This window comes from Pimephales promelas, chromosome 16 (assembly GCF_988280905.1).
Source record: "Pimephales promelas chromosome 16, fPimPro1.hap1.1, whole genome shotgun sequence".
NCBI classification, from domain to species: Eukaryota; Metazoa; Chordata; class Actinopteri; order Cypriniformes; family Leuciscidae; genus Pimephales; species Pimephales promelas.
The window spans coordinates 28924455-28948315 of record NC_142784.1 but is presented as its reverse complement, the minus strand read 5'-3'; the positions used below and the strand labels follow the sequence as shown (position 1 = coordinate 28948315).

At 37.1% G+C, this 23861-nt stretch overlaps 1 protein-coding gene across 2 annotated transcripts in view; it reads left to right on the top strand.

Moving 5' to 3' along the window:
• Window positions 1-23861, top strand: part of tnfrsf19 (tumor necrosis factor receptor superfamily, member 19) — a 75860-nt gene that overhangs the window by 6667 nt on the left and 45332 nt on the right. The window contains exons 4-9 of one of the 2 annotated variants that reach the window (XM_089121411.1): window positions 2475-2653; window positions 5641-5726; window positions 14718-14879; window positions 15810-15947; window positions 16061-16163; window positions 17316-17545. In XM_089121411.1, the coding sequence (XP_088977537.1) occupies window positions 2475-2653; window positions 5641-5726; window positions 14718-14879; window positions 15810-15947; window positions 16061-16163; window positions 17316-17545 (898 nt within the window). The remainder of the gene's footprint in view (window positions 1-2474; window positions 2654-5640; window positions 5727-14717; window positions 14880-15809; window positions 15948-16060; window positions 16164-17315; window positions 17546-23861) is intronic. The other variant, XM_039670640.2, reaches the window with a different exon arrangement.

The window sequence follows — 23861 nt, the reverse complement described above, 5'->3', positions numbered from 1 at the left end:
AAAAAAAAACAATAGTGCAGGGTGATATCAATCCACAAAGGTCCTCTCACTTTTCTCTGCATTATGCCCCTCTGCTGGAATGTGACTAAGGATGTGATTGTCAGAGGAGGTGTGTTTGTTGTAAAGTAGTTGTGCTGATTTAAAAAGTCTTAATTGGTTATTTCACCCAAAAAATGGAAATTATCCCATTATTTACTCTCCCTCAAGCCATCCTAGGGGTATATGACTTTTTTTCAACCAAACACGATTCTGAAGCAAACCAAAGCAATGCGTTTTTTGTAAGAAAAATATCCGTATTGATAACTTTATACCTTTATTGCAGATGGATGTTAGATGGATGAGATTTTTTTGAGCTTTAAAATCTATGGTACCACTCACTCCGATTCTAAAGCTTGGAAGAGCCTACATATTATTTATATATTTATATAACTCCAATCTGATTGTGTTTGGCTGAAAGAAGTCAGTCATATACAGCTAGTATGGCTTGAGGCTCAGTAAATCATAGGATCAATTTCATTATTGGGTGAACTAACCCTTTAAAGGGTAATTCCACCGGTGGAGACATGAATATGTATTGAAAGTGGGTCATATATGTAGTAAAATAGTATCATAAATTTCTAATTTGGGTCTTTCTTGGCCGATAAAAGGCAGAAAATGACTTTTTAGTGCTTGTTGGGTCTTGCTTGGGGACTCATTGGTATCTCACAGTGGATTCGAACCTGGGTTTCTCACACCAAAGGCAAATGTCTTATCCACTGTGCCATCACCACCACCTCAAAAAAGTACACCATTTTTAGTCAGAACTACTTAAAGCGCAAAGTAAAACTGTGTGTTTTAAATTAGTGTCATATCTGGTTGGTTCCATTGATAAATGACTTGATTGATGATTTCTGTTGGGTTGGATGGCTGAATAAGGCATAATTTGAATTCCATGCAGCTCTGCTTCAATTATGGTTTGAGAAATCTGGCTCTGTAAAAGCTGAATAAATCCCTGCAAGATTCCCAAGAATTAAATCAATGTGGAAAGGATTAAAAACAAACAAGCGTTTTCCAGATTGATTACTGTCAGTAGAGTTTTGAAAAGACTCTGGCATTGTTTGTTGAAGCGGGTGGACCTGGAGGGGGAAAATTCTCTTCTGAGTAATGCTAATTAAGCGGCCCTTAAGATTTCAGTTTAGATCCCGGAGATTGAAAAAAAATTTGCTTACATTTCACTTCTTAATGTCAAACTCAATGTGGGAAAATGTCAAAGTCCAACATGTTGTACAGAAACATGGCCAACAAATGTTGTTCGTCACCGTTCCCAAGCCATTAGAACATCTCCCCAACTAAAATTTTCTCTCTTTTGTGTGCAAAATTCTGGTGTTTAGTTACTAGTTGCTAAGCTAAAGGCAACTGTATTTTGTCCCATTGTTATATTGGTCATTCATTCAGCTCAAATGGCAAGCTTGCTCATTTTGTTCATGTAGACACTTTCTCTGTGGTCTCTTTGTTAAGTTTTCTAAGTTTTCTGCCTTATATTGTTACACAAACTGCACAGTTTTAGATCTTTTATTGAAATAAAATAGGCCTGTATTTAGGGAACAATACAAAGGGTGTTGTCTCGTATAATTCAAGAGCGCTGAGAACTCCCCACGACCACACAACTTGACATTGAGACCTCTCCTCAAGTTTCATTCGCCGATTTGGATTTGCGTAAAATGGATCGCATTTCTGGGTGAATCTCATCAAAACTGTCAAGAACATGTCTGGGTTATATTTCAGTCCAAAATCAAACGAAAATAATATACAATTATAATGTGCTTAAAGAACATAAAGCATGGCCCCAAACTTTTGAATTGTATATATATATTTGTTGTTTTTAAGTTGATATAAATGATCAAATTAAATAAATCTAGCGCTAGACAGACATTTCATTCAGCTTTTTAAAATTTGAAACAAATTTATTTATAATATATAAAAATGATCAAATAATATATTTTTATTTGATTTTATATAGAAACACTTAATTGTACACGTGTTTGTATTATTAAAAATCATTGTGCTTTGTAAATCTTTAATTTTAAAGGGCTTTCTTTTTCTGCATTCCACATACCAAAACCTTTCAATATCAATATTTCTCAGACACACTTTAGCCGAAGACAGGCCTGACAAAACCTCTGCAATAAACTCCCAATAAACCAACAATGGGCGTCCCCGTGGGCCTTTCTGATTCAAATGTGGAGCCCTTCGGGGGCCCGGAGCAGAAGGCTGTCCATTGATCCCGTGAGAGTCAGGGAGATTATTGCCTGTGTAAGATAGACTCTCTCAAAAGAAGCTTGGCCTTTGTTCAGCTGGGGGATCTCACACACACACACTGTGATCATTATTTCATCTCGGCTTCTTGTTAGTCCACATTGGCGCTTTTCTTTAGCGCGGCTCTCCTTCGCCCTTCCCTTCCTCGGCAGTGAGATATCTTCCGTTAATCCTCACAGGAATGTGGCTTTGGCTATGGGGAGGATGCCCAGTGTGTGCCCTGCAGAGCCAGTCGCTTCAAAGAGGACCGCAGCCTGCAGAAATGCAAGCCCTGTCTGGACTGTTCTCTACTCAACCGCTTCCAGAAGGGGAACTGCTCCACCACGAACAACGCCGTCTGCGGAGACTGCCTGCCCGGGTGAGTCAGTCATAGGAGCACAATTATATAGAATAAATAATGATGGGCGTTTTCCAACACCAAGTCGGCCTATAATACACTCTTAAAAACAAAGGTTTCAACAGAGGGGTTTTCGCAGTGATACCATAGAAGAATCATTTTTGGTTCCCCAAGTTAACAATAAATACATGTCCTTAGTGTGAAGAACATTTAACAAAATCTAAATACATTTTTTTTTTTTTTACTATAAAGGACCTTAAACGGCTAGTTCACCCAAAAAGTTAACCGTCAGACTTTCGAACACACAAGAATGAACCTCATTGGTTCTTACACATCAAGCGAACATGCTTGAGCTTCTGTTTACCATATCTGATGTGTGAGTTGATGAATGTTTAGATGTGAATATAAGCCTAAATTCAATGTCCACCGTATAAGATCGAGTCTCTTTAGAAAATTTGGAATTAACCGTCCATTCATTTGGATTAGTTTTACGATCTCTTCAAGTTTTTGAAGCGTAAAAGTGGTAGTTGCGTAGCTGTTAAAGGAGTAGTTCACTTTTTTAAAAAGAACGATCGCTTGTTTAAAAAATAAATAACAAAGTTTAAGTTTTATAAGCTCAAATGGTCACCTTGCTCTGAATCCATTGTTAAAAACTACATTACCCATGATGCTGTACGGAAAACCCCACCAATCAGAGAGTCGGTGGGAGCAAATATCACATAAATAACACAACAAACCAAACAGATTTACATGTAAATCAATTTAAGAATGACTTAATGTGGTCATTGAAAACGTGCATTGTTCAAATTTGAATAATTGTTAAAGGCCGTGTGTTAGCATTTTTCCACTCGCCTGGCGTATGTTTTCAATTGTTTTCAACGGGAGAGCCGCGTTTTTTTAGCGCCATGAGCATAACGAGGCGCTGAGCGTTTTTTTTTTCACGCTGAAGCGCTGAGCGCCCGCCGTTTTTTACTGGTCGCCGAGAGTTGAAAAATGTTCAACTTTGGATAAAACGCAGCGCTCATCACTGTCACTTCTTACCCAGCCGTCCAATCACAGTGGAGGAGGGGCGGGACTAAACCACACTGACCAACTGTCACAACATTCTTTCTGTACAATGACACCAACCAGCAGAGCTAACCCAACAAAATGGGTGAAAAATAAATTTTTAGTATGAAACAAATTATCTGCGAAATCAGTTACAAGTTAACTATGCTGCGGATATTCTCTATCAACGGAAAAAACGCTGCGCTGACAAAACGCTCTCAAGTGCCCAAAGCTCGGCGTTTTCAGCGGGCTAAAAATGCTTAGGTGGACACATGGCCTAAAGATATAATCATCTTTGAATGAATAGTTTCATATTTCTCCATAATTTTCTAATCCATTATGTCATTTGCAGTGCTTTATGGGATTGTCGTTCTTTTTACTTAAAGCCGTTAAAGTACAGTCTTGTACCTTTGTTTTTTTGTCAGATTTAAATACAATTTTGTAATGTTGTGATTCACCTTGTAGTTCGGTGGTTAGGTTCACTGCTTATAACGCTTTAGCAAAGACGTTTTATGGTTTATTTAAATATAAATGCAAGAAATACTTCCAAAAAGTGGGCAGTCACTAAAACACTTTTATTTTTGAGAGCATACAGTCATTCTGAAGCCCAAACTGTATTTACATGCAGCTCAGCTTTTTAAACCCGACTGAAATGAGTTACACACACTTTAGCCCTCCAGCCCCAAAGGGAAGCTCAGTTTGAAGGCCAGGTCAGGGATATCAACTCAAGGCCTTTGGTTAGGCCCAGACATGCCCTCGAAGCTGAGACATGTCAGGTTTATGAAGACCTGCGTTTCGCTATCGCTGCAAGAGTTACTAGTTTCCCCACAGCATGCACCCTGCTCTCACCAGATAAGTTTTTAATAACTTTTGATTACCCATAATTAAGTGCTTTGGCACAGTAAGAATGCTTAAGGCAACTCTTCACATTACATGTACCTTCATCCACATCATTTTAGAAAAATGCATTCTTAGGGCTGTTACTGTAATGGTGGAGTATTTCTGACATTGTAATGGCTAGATTTCCTCCAAAGTTGATTCATTAATTAGGGCTGTCGAGTAATTATTGTCCCCTAATCCAATTTTCTAATAAGGGGTTATCCAGAGACATTCAATTAAAAAACAGCAAGACATATGCATGTGTACATAATCCAACAACTAAAATATATCTCAGACAAGAGTGTGTGAACTGTGTAAGCCTAGATCGATTGTAAATTGTTTTGCCTTATATCGTATTTGACTTCTAAAGCCACATTTTGTCTATCCTCTTGTTTAATAATCTGCAACAATAATGAATGTGATTTCTTTGAATTATATGCAGTTGGTGGCTTTTCTCAGCAAATATTGATATAGATTGCGGTTCAGTAAGATTTTTGTTTTAAGTTTTTGAAAGAAGTTTCTTATGCTCAAAAAGGCTGCATTTATTAAATAAAAATTACAGTAATATTTTGAAATATTATTACATTTTAAAATGACTGTTTGTAATATACTTTAAAATGAAATGTTTTCCTGTAAGCAAGGCTGAATTTTCAGCATCATTCCTCCAGTCTTCAGTGTCACATGATCCGTCAGACATCATTCTAATGTGCTGATTGGCTGCTCAAGAAACATTTCTGATTATTATAGCATCAGTGTTGAAAACAGATGTGGTGCTTCATATTTTTGTGGAAATCATGATACATTTTTTTTTTAGATTCTTTGATGAATTTAAAGTTCAAAAGAACCACAGTTATTTGAAATAGAAATCTTTTTGTAACATTACAAATGTCTTGACTGGCATTTTTTTTTTTAAATCAACATAATGCATCTTTGCTAAATAAAAGTTAACTAACAAAATGACTCCCAACAGGTTGATTTACAACTCCAAAATGATTAATACAATGCAATAAAATACAAATAATTAATAAAATGCATTATTTTTTTTTATTTCATTTAAATTAATATGCATTTTATTCTTACAGATTTTACAGAAAGACGAAGTTAAGTGGATTTCAGGATATGGAGTGCATCCCATGTGGAGACCCGCCGCCACCATATGAACCGCACTGTAAGCACATTTATTAATTAATTCTAAATACAAACGTTTTTGAAGGTATCCTTGAGGGAAATTCCCAGTGCCTTCATTTACTCAGGGAAAAAAAACCCATCAGCATCAGTGTTTGATTTAAATGTCAATGATAATGTCTTCAAAAGGTTTCTTCATTTAAAAAAAGTGAAAATTATGTCATCAATTATTTTCAATTATTTTTTATCACATCAAATTAAACTAAATTAAAATGAGATTAAGTTTAAGTTTACAAGTTTTAAGTTTAAGTTTACAATAAACGGAGCAATTCCAAGAGGGTCCTCACACCATCAGTGCTCTGGCCCTAATTAAGTTGACATAAGTTTATAAATTTTATATTTTGATTTCAGTTATTTTTAATCTGTTACTGTTTTTGTTATTTTAAAAAGTTATTTTATTTCAAGTAACATTTTTATGGTTATAGTTTTAGTTAACTATATTAACCCTGCTCTCATGTCACTCTAAACCATAGAACATAGAAATATTTTACAGAATGTCCGCCACTCTTTTCCACACCATTAAAGTGACCACTGAGCCTCATAAAAGGACAAAAAAGCACCACAAATGTTCCACACGACTTGTGCTCTATATATCCCACAGCATCACATAGTTTGAAAACATGCAAATGAGAGCTAATGCGAAGGGCAAGATTATCAGTGAATCAAATTCACTTAGAATGAAATCAAAAACAATCAAAAACATAAACCGGGTGAACGGGTGATGATAGATGTTTTTAGGCTAATCCTTTAAAAGGGTCCATCAAACAGTTGCATTCATAATAATCTGTGAGATGACGATCCGCTCAGTCTTGGTGATTCATACCGCAGTATTTTACAATCAAATAAATGCCTTTTTTACAAGTCAGAACATAGGCGTAGGTAATAAACACAACTCTCTGTGTAACTGTTGGAAACTGCATGGCTCTCTTCCGCAAATACACGCATGGGTATGTTAAACACGCAGCGTTTCACAAAGCAGTGCATTGTTCTCCTGCAGTCTGTGGCTCTAATTGGGCTCATTTTACCCGCCGTTGTTGAGGGCCATTGTACGGAAGCGTGTGTCTTTGGCAGTTACACCGGGAGAGAACTTATACCTTGTAAAATGAAGTGTGACTTCCAGTGGTTTGAGATGTTTGCAGCTGCTGCATGTGGAGGTTTGTAGGAGCCAGGACTAGCACTCCTCCGCCAGATACTGTCCTATAGGCATACAGGTCAGCTCCGCCCTGAAGAATTTCATCTCTCCGGTTTATTATGTAATCATTACGCACTGTGATTTTTGCTTCATTTAATAGTCTTCAGAGTAGGGGACTGTTTTTGTTTTTTATGCTCATTTAATTTGACTATTAACATTTTTTTTTTCAGGACTGTTTTCCATAATAGAAATGTATGAAAGAAATTACTTGTGGTTTTGTCTCAAATAAAATAAAATAAAATAAAATAAAGTAAAATTAAATTAAATTAAATTAAATTAAATTAAATTAAATTAAATTAAATTAAATTAAATTAAATTAAATTAAATTTAATTTAATTTAATTTAATTTAATTTAATAAAATAAAATTAAATTAAATTAAATTAAATTAAATTAAAAAATAAATTAAATTAAAAATTAAATTAAATTAAAAATTAAATTAAATTATAAATATAAAATTAGGAGCTTTGGCTTTATACAGAATATAATGACTTCTCGTTTATTACAAATTTCTTTTAAAATTGTTATTGAGAATTGTTTTAATAACTATCATAAATTATAAAATAAAATATAAAATAAAATAATTCAGATTGAAAAATATAAAATAAGGAGCTTTCGCTTTATACAGAATATAATGACTTCTCGTTTATTACAAATTTCTTTTAAAAACTGCATTAAATTATAAAATAAAATAAAATACACATTTAAAAAATAAACAAAGAGCTTTGGCTTCATAGAGAAAATAAAACGATTTTTTTTTGTTATTGAGAATTGTTTTAATAACTTTCATAAATTATAAAATAAAATATAAAATAAAATGTTCTTTAAAAAGAATTAAAATTAAACAATGAGCATTGGCATTCTACAAAAAAATAAAAAATAAATATTTCTTGGTTATTGAAAATTATTTGTAAGAATTTATTTTAAAAACATTCATAAATTTGTACATAAAATAAAATATACAATTTAAAAATAAAAAAAGAGCTTTGGCTTCATAGAGAAAATAAATATATGTTTTGGTTATTGAGAATTGTTTTATTAACTATTAAAAATGTAATAAGATAAAAAAAAAGTTTGTGAAAAGTGTCTGAATGCCAAATAGTTGACATGCAACTTATATGCAGATATATATATATATATATATATATATATATATATTTTAAATTTTATATATTTTATGATGGTCTTTGTTTATGATGACCATATTTACTCTGGACCACCTGAATCTGATGCTGGAACTCAAAGCTCTGACCCATTGTGCGTGCAAACGGCTGAAAACACTCCAGAGCGTTCCTGTCCTCTGGCATTATCTGACAGAGGGTGGTGAAAACTCAAAGGCCTGATGGTTTTAATAGCCCCCACGTCGGCCCGGGGCAAACACGCAGCTGCACGAGGAAGTCTGTCTTTAGAGAGGACCATAAATCCAGAAACACGCTGGTCTCCTTGGCCCATCCTGAGAGCGAAAGGAAGAAAACAGAGCATTTTATGGGTTCCTCTTGCTGCTTTAATGTGTTTCATCTGCTGCTGTCTTTTCTTGTCATGGGATAGCTCTAAATATTTGGCAAAGCCCCTCACAGCTGTCCCATCTAAGCATCTGAACTGATGTGTAGCCAATTTACGTAGGGGTCACATGAGAGCCGGGTGTGTGATAGTAATATAAGCTGGCATTTTTGCTTTTTGCGAAACACCTCTGCTCTTATTCAATCACACAGCTACTGAATTTAGAGCATCTCAAGCAGCCTGGCTTGAAAAGCGACCATTTTTGTATTGAACATATTGAAGAAAGCTTGAACCGCGAGAGTGTGAAAGACAACGAGTGGTTTAGTATTTTGACCTGAAGGGGATTGCTTTACATTGGCTCAGACCATAGGTCATAATTAGCGATGGCTTTCATCTCGGAGTCTCATGTCTTGTTGTGGGTCACTCATTTGATTAGTCTGATGAAGCACTAAAGGACAATCCTGTGATTAAAAGCAGATACTAATTTCATATAACAGCTATAATTTAATATAATGATTTCATTTAATAATTAAATATTTTATATAACAGCTCACTAATGAAAAACTAGTGAGCTGCATTCAAGTGTTGGTCAAAAATGATGTGATAGTGATAGTGATAATAACAACAACAATACAAATATACACAAGTATTCAATATAATATAAAATATTGAATTGAAATATTAAATACACAAGTATATTATACAGTATACAATACTATATAATAGTAATTATTTTAAAATTGTTATTATTTATTAATAAAAAGTATTCTATAATATAATATAATAAAAATGATATACACAAGTATATTATACAGTATATGAAGAGTTCAGATGCAAAAGCCTCTAAATGCCATTTGAAATTTTCTTCTAAAATGACCATTTTTATCAAGCTTGTATATTTAAGTTCAGTAATTTCACTTAAATAACAATTAATAACAATTAATAACAATTAAATAACAATTCTCTCTCTCTCTCTCTCTCTATATATATATATATATATATATGTATATATAAAACATTTATAAATAAGATATAATATAACATTAATAATAATAAATATACAAAAGTAGTATAAAATTCTGTATTATTGAAAGTATTGTTAAATTGTTTAAAATTGTATATAACACAAATAATAAGCAATAAATGAATGATAATAATAAATGAAATAATATATACAGAAGTGTATTATACAATATTAAATGTTATTAATTATAATAACAATAGAGTAAATTATTATTAATAATTGTTTTTGACAATTTTACCCAATATGTGTGTGTGTGCTAGGGTGCTATTTTTGCTTATTGTGCTGCTCAAACTCTACTCAAATCACTTGTGAATCGAGTGTCCTGTGCATTTCACATGAAAAATTTTTTGTTTTTGTTTTTCCTTCTCGCTTATGTGTTTCCATTGTGGTTATGATTGCTGGCTATGTTGTAGACAGCAGGGTCACTCTTTAACTTTTAGAACAGAGACAAATGTGACCCTTCCAGCTTAAAAGCCCCTAGCTTGGCAACTAATGAAGTTCACTCTTGCCTCTTTTATGGAGCGTTTAATAAGCAACCTGCTTGGAATTTCAGGATCAACACAATCCTCTCTGCTACCTGTGTCGCTCTCAAGGCCATGTGTTTCAGTGTGGCTTTCTCTAAAGTCAACAGCCGCACATATCAAAGAGAGCCGTCTATTGGCTCATAGAGCGCAGTGCTGTGATAGTATCAGCAGGTGAGATCTTTTCAAGGGCCGCCCTTTGTCTGTGTTTGCTGCAGCTGTGGGCCGCTGATAAGAGGGGAAACGCTTTGGTTTTGGGGGGAGGTGAAGGGAAGGAGGACAACAACACACAGCTGGGTCAGATTTGCTGGCACTGAGACATGACAGTGTAGATAGAAGTACAACTCTGAGCAAACACTGAAGTTCATGCAGTTCTGGTTCTGCCCATTCACATATCTGTCTCCTATTTTCTCTTTCCACACATGCAGTTTGTTGATTTGGGAAACGGGATCAGGAGGACATGATGCAGACTTGAACCTGCATAACCTTATGGCGCTTTTCCACTGCATAGTACGGTACGGTTCGGTTCGGTACGTCTCACTTGTGGTGCTTTTCCACTGCATGGTACGGTACAGTACGGTTCGCTTCAGGTCGCTTTAAATGGTACCTGGTCTGTTGAGGTTCCAAGCGTACCGTACCGGTACTAAAATGTGACGTGAAACACTGCAGATCACTGATTGGTCAGACAGAATCGTCACTACCAGCGTCACTACTAGCGTCATTGGATTTGCGACACGAGACACGAGACACTTTTTTAGCAGTATTTTTGTTTTGCTGCCATCAACCTCCTTTTAAACACATTTTTCCGTCTAGCAGTTAAAAACAACCACATACCGAGAATCAGGAACACCATCGCCTCGATAGTCTCCATTGTTCCTGTGTTGTGGGTTTGAAAATGTGGCGCTTTTAAGATGATGTCATGGCAGTAGAGGCGCGCGCAAATAACGATCAGTCCCACACACTTTGAAGGGGTACTACTGCAGTGGAAACGCAAAGCGATCCGAACTGTTCCGCGCCGATTCGAAGAGTACTGGGCCGAACCGTACCGTACTATGCAGTGGAAAAGCGCCTTAAATGAGCATGATCATGGCTTTCAAGAACCAATAACCCTATCAGGATGTTAATCATCCTGAATAATTCCTCAAATCGTGTGGATTGTTGAGGAGATGTCTGATGTTACTTTAGCAAATACTTTTTTCCTGGCAGACGATAAAACCCAAAGTATTCCTCCGTTTTCATGCAAACGCCTAAAACATGGCCCAAATCAGGCCAGAAATCAGGAGTTTGTTTCAGGAGTTCGAAACGATAACTTCTCCCTAAAATCAGAGGGAAATAACACAGATGTAGAAGCACCTCACCCTGGTTGTAAGCCTAAACTTGACATAAACTGTAAACTTGTCCCTCAAATCTGATTGGTTGATTTGAATGTTGTCCCAGGATCATTAAAGGTGTTGATCCAGAAACATGCCGGTACATGTTGGTAAAATCACATTCACCATTCAAACTCGGTCATAGAGACTTGGTGAAATCAGAAAATAACCTCTTAGCAAATCTAGTAGCCACCCAGAACGCTACAGGACACCATAACAACAATGCTAAATATTGCTTGACATTATCACTATAGGACTAAATGATGAGCTCTGCACCTAGAGTTTTGATTATATCTGCAAACAAAGTGCACAAAGGCTCACATCTTCAACAAAGAAACTTCTTTTGAGGGCTCAACTGATGTTGACATTGTCTCACAAAGAGCACTTGTATCTGTGAAGGCCAAGCCCATGTTTACTTAATGATTAATTTACCGTAGAGCAAATAATGAACGTTTGTGTTCGTCCAATGAAAAGATGTTAAACAAAGATCTGGTTCATATTTAACTTCATTGCAGCAAAATAATAATTCGGCATAAAGGAGTTCACAGGCTTTATTTCTGTGTGTTGTTGTCTAGGATTTGCAATAGGCATGTCTGTACTTAACGATATGATTTGATGTATTCTACAAAAGCAAAAAAAACAATACAAAAACTCTTTTACATCAAACTACGTTTTTTTTGCATTTTCATGTGGAAGTCTTTGAAGTCTGTGCAAAACGTGTTTGCTATGTGTTTTTGACTATTGTGCTGTTAGCTTAGCAACAAGCAAACATCAGTCTCTACTGAAATCAATAGAGTGTATTGGTGCCCGCCCACTTTTTCAGAGACCTTGGTTTCTGGAAGTATTTTTCCCATTCATTTTACCCGTAGGGATTTTTAAAAAGTCTTTAAGAGTTATAAGTCATGAACCAAACCATCCAGCTAGGTTAATCACGGCATAACAAACTTTTGTTTTGTCGAAACATTACTTCAACTATTTCCCTGTCAGCGTTTAAATTTTTTTTTTTATAAAGTTGTCAGCCACACTGTAAAAAAATATATGCTCAATAAGTTTTGGCAACATGTTTTTACATTGCTTTAACTCATCAAAATAAGTTGAGCAATTTTCAACTTTTGCTTATCAGCTTTATTTAAATCCGTTTAATGTAATTTAAGTTGAAATGACTTAAACATCCGAGTTGATTGTACTTAAAAATTTAAGGCAGCAACGTACAGTACATATAAAGTGATAGAGGTCCACAGAAAAAGGGGCTAAAAGTGCATCTATGTGTATATATATATATATATATCTGCACAGCTGCATCATGGGTAATGTAGTTTTTCACAAGGAATTCCATTGGTAATTTTAAAAAATGAATGGAAATAATGCGGGCTGATGGTTTCAACAAAAGCATATACAACCTCTGAAATCACAGGTCTGTTTTTAAACGTTTATAAGTTATCGTTAAAAATCGTTTCCCCTTTGAAGGAAATGAATAGTCATATTGTGAATACAGAGCCTCCTGCGCACTTCACGTGAAGTAGTTAGTGCATTGCAAATGGTTTCTGAGTAGTTGCTAACTATAGCTGTTACCTGATTGACTCCTACGAGCGAAATAACCATTTATGTGAACGTACTCACTTTAAAGCTCGTCACACAACCATTTTCCCAAGTCCTTAGTGATGGATACATTGATGCACACACCAGATAACATGATAACCCCAATTATCTGGATGACTTAATAGTCGGTGTCAGTAGAACAGTGAGTGTAAAACCCCTTCTTCAGGCTAGATCAGTCACTTGATCAGGCTTTTCCTCAGATGGCTGTTGTCTTCAGGGTAGGGAAGGCTCTGTAGACGGTGACATCAGAGATCCTGTGGTGCCTTCAGACTGTGGCAGCTGTTTTCTCAGGCTGATTACACATTCCCCAATCCACTTCAAACATATAGCAGTGACTGCCCATGGCCTTGATCTGCCTCTTAATAATGGGATCGCTAGACTGGCAAGTGAAGGCCCGACTGGCCCGGGGTAAAGGGGTGAAAAATTATCGGCAGGCTGGGAATGTGCCCTTCACCTCCAGGACATTTCTGCTATTTAAACCTTGTTTTCTTTGGAGCACATTCCCAGCCGCAGCCACAGCGAGAGGAGACATGTGACACACACACACACACACAAGCTCAGGCTTTTGGTTTTGGCAAGTTCAGTGGAAGATGAAACAGAGTGGCTCGCATCATGGTATTAAAAAGGAAAGTGTAGTAGAACATGAAAGTCTCTTAATGATGATTTTATAACACTAGTATAAAAACCTACATGAAACACGATACACTCACAGCCAAGTTCTTTGTTCGCTCTGGGTTAAAGATTTGCTGCTCAGCTTGCTGTTTGCGAACTTTCTGAGTCAAGGAGTGGCGTTTGGATGAATACAGTATTATTTGATAAGACTGAGCAGAAAAGATTTCCGTGTCAAAGAAGGTGGAGCCTCAGACCACACCCCCCTATTACGTATTCACACAGACCTATGGCAGTTTATATAAGCATATTGGGGCCTTTAGCCTACTGGGCAATGTAATTTTAGTATTGTGTATTAACTTGGAAAGGCATGGATCATGAATAACACATTCTACGGGGCCTCTTAAGGGACATGGTGAAAAAATATGAGATGAAAGATCAATGCTTTGTGTGTTTGCTCGCGATCGTTTGCATTACCCGAGAAAGATGCGCGGGTCTGCAAAATCATTGAAATATATATATTTTTTTTTCTCCATCACCATGTCCCTCTAGGGCTAGGGCTTCATTGAAAGCGTTATTCAGTAGCAGTACCTTTCCGAATAAGGTAACGTCTTTGGGTACATCCTTAATTTTGAGTTTCATTTTATTTTTTGCGTTTTCATTTTAATTAAATTTTCTGCCAATTTTGTCATGTGCTTTTGTAATTTTTAGTAGTTTCGGCCAAAAAAATAATGAGATATATATACAGTATATGTATATATATATATATATATATATATATATAATATGTTTATTTTTATCTGAGTTAGTACAGTTTAATTTTTTATATTATTTTGTGCCTCAACTTATTCAGTTAGTTGCCTAAATGTATAAACTTAAACTAAATGCAAATTTTTAATGTCGAAATAAGTGACGAAATAAGTGACAGTGCCAATAGTGTTTATATCATGTAATTCTTTGAAGAAAGTCAGAATTGTAAGATAAAGTCGTGATTATCTTTTAAATTGTTTTATTCCGTGATGGAAACAAGCTTCCATTAAAATCTCCTTTTGTGTTCCACAGAAGAAATAAAATCCTCCAATATAAGGGTGAGGAATTGAGTAAAAAATGGAACTGGAGATGCTCAGTGACCTCACTTCTTGTCTCGTATGTATCTTTCAGGTATGGGACGAGTGAATCTTGTCCCGCTCCAGCCTCCAGTGACCAGTCCCAGAGACATGGCTCTAGCGGCGGTGATCTGCAGTGCGCTGGCCACAGTCCTGCTCGCCCTCTTCATCCTGTGTGTCATCTACTGTAAGAGACAACTGCTGGAGAAGAAACCAGGTAACCTATCAGGCTTATCATTTTATAATTACATTATAGCTATATAATAGAAGGTATTTCTAATCACTCCATACACATTTACTAATTGATAGCTGTGGTGCTTCTACTACATTTTACTGTAAGTGGTGGTGGTGGCCATTCTAAATTTGAAAGGATTTTTATTTTTTTATTTATCTGCTGTTGTACCATGTTGATACATCAGTTGACATTGCAATGATGCTGACAGATCTGATTTAAATTCTGATGTAAAAAAAGAAAAATATAGTTACGTCTCAATGCGCATACTATACTATTTTGTAGTATAAAGTAGTGTGAACATTCAAAAAAAGAAAAAGTGCACTTAATGAACCGAAACAATGAAGTATGGAGTGTTGGGCACTTAAATGCATTCGATTGTCGCAGGTTTATTACTTAGCGGAAGAGGAGGGGTGTCAGACTCCAATGATGAATGACAAAATAACAGTATAGAGTTCACAGACTACACTGTCCGTACATATTAGTGCATAAGTACACAGTGTATAAGTGCGTCATTTGGAACACAGCTTTAGTTTATTTTAGTTTTTTAATAATATGTTTTAAAATGTTCTTTATTCCTGTGACGCAAAGCTGAATTGATGAATAGAAAGTTCAACAGACAACACTTTTTGATACATCCTTGCTGAATGAAAGTATCAATTTCTTTTAAAAATCTTACTGACCTCAGACATTTGAATGGTATCTATATTAATAATTGATTGTTGGTGTCTTTTATCATGTCACTGTTGCTGCTATTTTATAAAAGCCACCTGAGTTTGTGTGGTACAGTGATTTTGCCATGATTTGAATGCTTTTTTATTTTAAAGTAGTTAGTTGTTATCTTTTAAACTTATGAAAATTTATCTGTTTCTACTGTATCCGTTTTTGCTGTTGTTTCATGTTCCGATGCCTCAGTTTCGTTGAGGTCCCATGAAGGTCCTTATGTGGGTTCAGAGTTGTCTTGTCTGGACCGTCGAGTTCTGGAGTTTTCCCAGCGGCCTTGTTGTCACTGCCGTCCCGGATCAGGACAGTCCCGCGGTGAGTTTCACACATGTGAGTTAGCCAGCAAATGAGTCAGATTATTATTTTATTAATCCCACACAGTTCTGGAGAGATGTTGATTGTCATCATCATGATATTAGACTGAAGTGTGGTTTGTTTTCCAGGTCCTGTAAACCTGATCCCGTCTCTCTGCTGCGATGACACCTGGAGCCAGAGCCGTGGCCGTGAGTGTCGGCCCTTTCCCTCGCAGAGCAGTCTCAATGAAGGGTGGGTTCTTTATCATTTACATGACGTTAAAGGAGTAGTTCACTTTAAAAAAAAACTTTTGCTGATAATTTACTCACCCCCATGTCATCCAAGATGTCCACGTCTTTCTTTCTTCAGTTGAAAAGAAATGAAGGTTTTTGATGAAAACATTCCAGGATTTTCTCCATATAATGGACTTCATTGGGAACCAAACGGTTCAAGGTCCAAATGACCGTTTCAGTGCATCTTCAAAGGGCTTTAAACAACACCAGACGATGAATAAGGGTCTTATCTAGGACCCTTCGAGTCATGACTCGAAAAAAGATTTGTTCATTTTGATAAACGAGTTTGAACAGGAGAGTCACAAACGCGCATCACAGAACAGAGCAAGGCGAGCAGTTGTGCTTATGAAACTTAAACTTTTTTATTTATTTTTTAAATGAGCGATCGTTTCGCTAGATAAGACCCTTATTCATCGTCTGGTGTCGTTTAAAGCCCTTTGAAGCTGCACTGAAACTCTCATTTGGACCTTGAACCGTTTGGTTCGCAATGAAGGCCATTATATGGAGAAAAATCCTGGAATGTTTTCATCAAAAACCTTAATTTCTTTTCGACTGAAGAAAGAAAAACATGGACATCTTGGATGACATGGGGGTGAGTAAATTATCAGCAAGTTTTTTTTCAAAGTGAACTACTCCTTTAATGGAGCGATTTAGATCATATTCAACAGATTAATTTTCCAATTCTGACAAACTTCAGTTGGTTTTCAACATACACTATCATTCAAAAGTTTGGGGTCAGTATATGTTTGATCCAATATCACATTTTAACTGTGATATTATAAAATATTTTAAAACAATAAAAATAAGTATTTTCTATTTGAGTACATTTTAATTTAAAAAAAAAATCATGTGATATCGAAGCTGAATTTTCAGCATCATTACTCCAGTCTTCAGTGTCACATGATCTAAATGCCGTTGGTCTTCTGTACACAGTGTGTGTTCATGAAACCCAATTAGCGCATCAGTTCACTCCCACTCATCTGGAAATTGAGATGTTTTTCACCAAATCAGGCAGATTAAATGATGACTTAACTTTCATTTTAGGCCGAACTATATCCCTCCATTGAACTCCATGAAATTTTACACAGTCTTGTTTTTTGTCCTGTCACAGACTGGTGAACCCATCTCTGGGAGCCAGCCGGACAGATGTGGGAGGTGCACCTGATGATGCCTGGCCGCTTTTTCAGACCAGTTCAACCACAGACGATCTCCAGCCAGAGACATGTTCCTCGTGTGAAGAGGACGAGGAGCGAGAGCCGCAGATCTCAGGCCTGAGCCCAGCCGAGAGTGAGGATGGGGCAAACAGTCGGCCTCTACTGCAAACGCTGTCTACAACTGAAGGTGAGTTATATTAGTCTGGAATTAGTCCGAAGTGACTCACAGAAACGTGATTACAGGGACAAACTCTTTGTGAATCAATGCTGCATTTAGATTCCTGGGAAGTCTTTATTTAATAGTTTGGAAGTCATAATTATGGTGTTGAAGTGTTTTGGGACTATTGCTGGGCAAATTGATATCATAGTACATAGTCAAGTATTATTCATTGTTAGATCGTGACACCTACACATTAATGTAAACAAATTTACCCATATTGTAGCGTTGCTGAAATCAAAATATTAATTAACAAATAAATATATTAAAATTCAGGGAGGTCTGCAATGGAGGGATTTATCATTGGCTTCATAAGCTGAACTATATTAACATCCTTAAGATTTCGCAACAGAATTCAAGACGTGAGCCGAATGGAAACTGAGATGTTGAAACACTCCGCTTCTGTGTTCGTTTATGAGAGCCAAAGTAAATGAGCGACTGACAAAACTGTCTATGCCATCAAGAGCCAAGGGTGGTGTGTGTAAACACTTGCGATCGCAGGAAACAAAAGCCTTATGGAGAAAAGCTCAACATGAAAGGAACAAATGATTCAATTTCCTTTGAAACACATGAAAGGGCCTTTTGACTGTCAAACAACATGCTGGTGTGAAACACGTGAAGTCATGCCTTTCCTACTTTGTTACCCTTCAAAGTGACACCAGATAGTATCAATTATTAAACTAGATGAACCAAGATGTTTGGAATTATATGGTTACATAGATTTTCTGTTTTTGTTTCAAGTTAATCTTTGGCTCTTTTCCACTGCTCGGTACGGCTCACTTTCGGGGTTTTCCACAAAACCTTTTTTTTTAGTACCATATCGGTTGAGGTTCCAAATAAGCCGTACTACCAATAGTCAAATGTGACATGTACACACTGCAGATCACTGATTGGTCAGAGAGAATTGTCACCACCAGCGTACTGGATTTACGAAACAAGACTTGAGTGCCGAAGTTATGACGTGACTTTGTAGGCCAAAACGCGGAAGTGAGTTAGCATTTTAGCACTTCCGGTTCCCTCGCCCTAAAGTCCTGAACAAAACAAACAAAGCCTCTAAAAATTTAGAGATCAGAGAAACTCAAAATTTCGACCCGAACAAACTAAAAGGGGTACCCCTGTCGTTTTTTTCAGGGCGAGAAATTAAGTTTCTCCAATCTTCTCAAGATTCTGGATTCTGATAGAGGGCCATGAGACTTAAACCTGAGTGCAAAAATGGAGTCTCTAGACCCTTCCTGAGCTGAGATATTGAGATCCCACGTAGCATTTATGCCATTATAAAAATAGTGGGTTATTGGACAAATAGTGGGTTTGTGGACACGTCGTTTTTAAGCTTAGCTTTCAAAATTTGGGGATGAAAACTATTTTACTGCACTCAGGGAAGCCCCCTGAGTCTGTGGCACCAAGGGCCGTCCCGAAATTCCACTGTCCGCGAACCCACTATTTTTTTTATAATGGGATAAATGCTACATGGGATCTCAATATCTCAGCTCAGGAAGGGTCTATAGCCTCCATTTTTGCACTCAGGTCTAAGTCCCATGACCCTCTATCAGAATCCAGAGTTTCAAGAAGATTGGAGAAACTTATTTTTTCGCACCAAAAAAACCCCAAAAAACGGTACCACTGCAAAAATGGAGGCTCTAGACCCTTCCAGAGCTAAGATATTGAGATATTTATAATGGCATAAATGCTACATGGGATGTTCATATCTCAGCTCTGGAAGGGTCTAGAGCCTCCATTTTTGCACTCAGGTCTAAGTCCCATGACCCTCTGTCAGAATCCAGAGTTTCAAGAAGATCAGAGAAACTCAAAATTTCGACCCCCCCAAAAAACGACAGTGGTACCCATGTCGTTTTTTTTTTTGGTAAGAAAAAATAAGTTTCTCCAATCTTCTTGAAACTCTGGATTCTGATAGAGGGCCATGGGACTTAGACCTGAGTGCAAAAATTGAGGCTCTAGACCCTTCCAGAGCTGAGATATTGAGATATTTATAATGGCATAAATGCTACATGGGATGTCCATATCTCAGCTCTGGAAGGGTCTAGAGCCTCCATTTTTGCACACAGGTCAAAGTCTCACAGCCCTCTATCATAATCCAGAGTTTTGAGAAGATTGGAGAAACTTAATGTTTTGCCCGAAAACGAAAAAAAAAACGAAGGGGGTAACACTGTCGTTTTTTTTTCGGGTCGAAATTTTGAGTTTCGTTATCTCAGCTCTGGAAGGGTCTAGAGCCTCCATTTTTGCATTTAGGTCAAAGTCTCGTGGCCCTCTATCATAATACAGAGTTTTGAGAAGATTGGAGAAACTTAATTTTTCGCCAGAAAATGAAAAAAACGAAAGGGGTTACACTGTCGTTTTTTTTTAGGGTCGAAATTTTTGAATTTTGATATCTCAGCTCTGGAAGGGTCTAGAGCCTCCATTTTTGCACTCAGGTCAAAGTCTCGTGGCCCTCTATCAGAATCCAGAGTTTTGAGAAGATTGGAGAAACTTAATTTTTCGCCCGAAAACGAAAAAAAAACGAAAGGGGTAACACTGTCATTTTTTTTTTCGGGTCAAAATTTTTAATTTTGATATCTCAGCTCTGGAAGGGTCTAGAGCCTCCATTTTTGCACTCAGGTCAAAGTCTCACATCCCTCTAGCATAATCCAGAGTTTTGGAAAGATTGGAGAAACCTAATTTTTCGCCCGAAAACGAAAAAAAAACGAAAGGGGTAACACTGTCGGTTTTTTTTTTCGGGTCGAAATTTTGAATTTTGATATCTCAGCTCTGGAAGGGTCTAGAGCCTCCATTTTTGCACTCAGGTCAAAGTCTCATGGCCCTCTATCAGAATCCAGAGTTTTGAGAAGATTGGAGAAACTTAATTTTTCGCCCGAAAACGAAAAAAAAACGAAAGGGGTAACACTGTCGTTTTTTTTTTCGGGTCGAAATTTTGAATTTTGATATCTCAGCTCTGGAAGGGTCTAGAGCCTCCATTTTTGCACTCAGGTCAAAGTCTCATGGCCCTAGAATCCAGAGTTTTGAGAAGATTGGAGAAACATAATTTTCGCCTGAAAAACAAAAAACGAAAGGGGTAACACTGTCGGTTTTTTTTCGGGTCGAAATTTTGAATTTCGATATCTCAGCTCTGGAAGGGTCTAGAGCCTCCATTTTTGCACTCAGGTCAAAGACTCGTGGCCCTCTATCAGAATCCAGAGTTTTGAGAAGATTGGAGAAACTTAATTTTTTGCCCGAAAACGAAAAAAAACGAAAGGGGTAACACTGTCGTTTTTTTTTTCGGGTCTAAATTTTGAATTTCGATATCTCAGCTCTGGAAGGGTCTAGAGCCTCCATTTTTGCACTCAGGTCAAAGTCTCGTGGCCCTCTATCAGAATCCAGAGTTTTGAGAAGTTTGGAGAAACTTAATTTTTTGACCGAAAACGAAAAAAAACAAAAGTGGTAACACTGTCGTATTTTTTTCGGGTTGAAATTTTGAGTTTCGATATCTCTGCTCTGGAAGGGTCTAGAGCCTCCATTTTTGCACTTAAGTCAAAGTCTCACGGCCCTCTATCATAATCCAGAGTTTTGAGAAGATTGGAGAAACTTAATTTTTCGCCCGAAAACGAAAAAAAACGAAAGGGGTAACACTGTCGTTTTTTTTTCGGGTCTAAATTTTGAATTTCGATATCTCAGCTCTGGAAGGGTCTAGAGCCTCCATTTTTGCATCAGAATCCAGAGTTTTGAGAAGTTTGGAGAAACTTAACTTTTTGCCCGAAAACGAAAAAAAACGAAAGGGGTAACACTGTCGGTTTTTTTTCAGGTCTAAATTTTGAATTTCGATATCTCAGCTCTGGAAGGGTCTAGAGCCTCCATTTTTGCACTCAGGTCAAAGTCTCGTGGCCCTCTATCAGAATCCAGAGTTTTGAGAAGATTGGAAAAACTTAATGTTTTGCCTGAAAACGAAAAAAAAACGAAAGGGGTAACACTGTCGTTTTTTTTTCGGGTCGAAATTTTGAGTTTCGATATCTCAGCTCTGGAATGGTCTAGAGCAGTGTTTCCCAACCCTGTTCCTGGCGGCACACCAACACTGCGTGTATTCTTTGTCTCCCTTATCAAACACACCTGATTCAACCCATCAGCTCATAATCAGGTGGGTTAATGAGCTGATGGGTTGAATCGGGTGTGTTTGATTAGAGAGACTAAGAAAACACGCAGTGTTGGTGTGCCGCCAGGAACAGGGTTGGGAAACACTGGTCTAGAGCCTCCATTTTTGCACTTAAGTCAAAGTTTCACGGCCCTCTATCATAATCCAGAGTTTTGAGAAGATTGGAGAAACTTAATTTTTCGCCCGAAAACGAAAAAAACGAAAGGGGTTACACTGTCGTTTTTTTTCGGGTCGAAATTTTGAATTTTGATATCTCAGCTCTGGAAGGGTCTAGAGCCTCAATTTTTGCACTTAAGTCAAAGTCTCACGGCCCTCTATCATAATCCAGAGTTTTGAGAAGATTGGAGAAACTTAATTTTTCGCCCGAAAACGAAAAAAAACGAAAGGGGTTACACTGTCATTTTTTTTTCGGGTCGAAATTTTGAATTTTGATATCTCAGCTCTGGAAGGGTCTAGTGCCTCCATTTTTGCACTTAAGTCAAAGTCTCACGGCCCTCTATCATAATCCAGAGTTTTGAGAAGATTGGAGAAACTTAATTTTTTGCCCGAAAACGAAAAAAAAAACGAAAGGGGTAACACTGTCGTTTTTTTTTCGGGTCGAAATTTTGAATTTTGATATCTCAGCTCTGGAAGGGTCTAGAGCCTCGATTTTTGCACTCAGGTCAAAGTCTCGTGGCCCTCTATCAGAATCCAGAGTTTTGAGAAGTTTGGAGAAACGTAATTTTTTGCCCGAAAACGAAAAAAAAAACGAAAGGGGTAACACTGTCGTTTTTTTTTTTCGGGTCGAAATTTTGAGTTTCGATATCTCAGCTCTGGAAGGGTCTAGAGTCTCCATTTTTGCACTTAAGTCAAAGTTTCACGGCCCTCTATCATAATCCAGAGTTTTGAGAAGATTGGAGAAACTTAATTTTTCTCCCGAAAATGAAAAAAAAAAACGAAAGGGGTTACACTGTCGTTTTTTTTTCGGGTCGAAATTTTGAATTTTGATATCTCAGCTCTGGAAGGGTCTAGAGCCTCCATTTTTGCACTTAAGTCAAAGTCTCGTGGCCCTCTATCAGAATCCAGAGTTTTGAGAAGTTTGGAGAAACTTAATTTTTTGCCCAAAAACGAAAGGGGTAACACTGTCGTTTTTTTTTCGGGTCGAAATTTTGAATTTTGATATCTCAGCTCTGGAAGGGTCTAGATCCTCCATTTTTGCACTCAGGTCTAAGTCCCATGGCCCTCTATCAGAATCCAGAGATCCAAGAAGATTGGAGGAACTTATTTTTTCGCATAAAAAAAAACCGACATGGGTACCACTTTTGAGTTTCTCTGATCTTCTTGAAACTCTGGATTCTGATAGAGGGTCATGGGACTTAGACCTGAGTGCAAAAATGGAGGCTCTAGACCCTTCCAGAGCTGAGATACGAGATCCCACTTAGTATTTATGCAATTATAAATATCTCAATATCTCAGCTCTGGAAGGGTCTAGAGACTCCATTTTTGCACTCAGGTCTAAGTCCCATGACCCTCTATCGGAATCAGAGGGTCATGGGACTTTGACCTCAGTGCAAAAATGGAGGCTCTAGACCCTTCCAGAGCTGAGATATCGAAACTCAAAATTTCGACCCGAAAAAAAACGACAGTGTTACCCCTTTCGTTTTTTTTCGTTTTCGGGCGAAAAATTAAATTTCTCCAATCTTCTCAAAACTCTGGATTCTGATAGAGGGCCACGAGACTTTGACCTGAGTGCAAAAATGGAGGCTCTAGACCCTTCCAGAGCTGAGATATCGAAATTAAAAATTTCGACCCGAAAAAAAAACGACAGTGTTACCCCTTTCGTTTTTTTCATTTTCGGGCGAAAAATTAAGTTTCTCCAATCTTCTCAAAACTCTGGATTATGATAGAGGGCTGTGAGACTTTGACCTGAGTGCAAAAATGGAGGCTCTAGACCCTTCCAGAGCTGAGATATCGAATTTCAAAATTTCGACACGAAAAAAAAAACGACAGTGTTACCCCTTTCGTTTTTTTTCATTTTCGGGCGAAAAATTAAGTTTCTTCAATCTTCTCAAAACTCTGGATTATGATAGAGGGCCGTGAAACTTTGACCTGAGTGCAAAAATGGAGGCTCTAGACCCTTCCAGAGCTGAGATATCGAAACTCAAAATT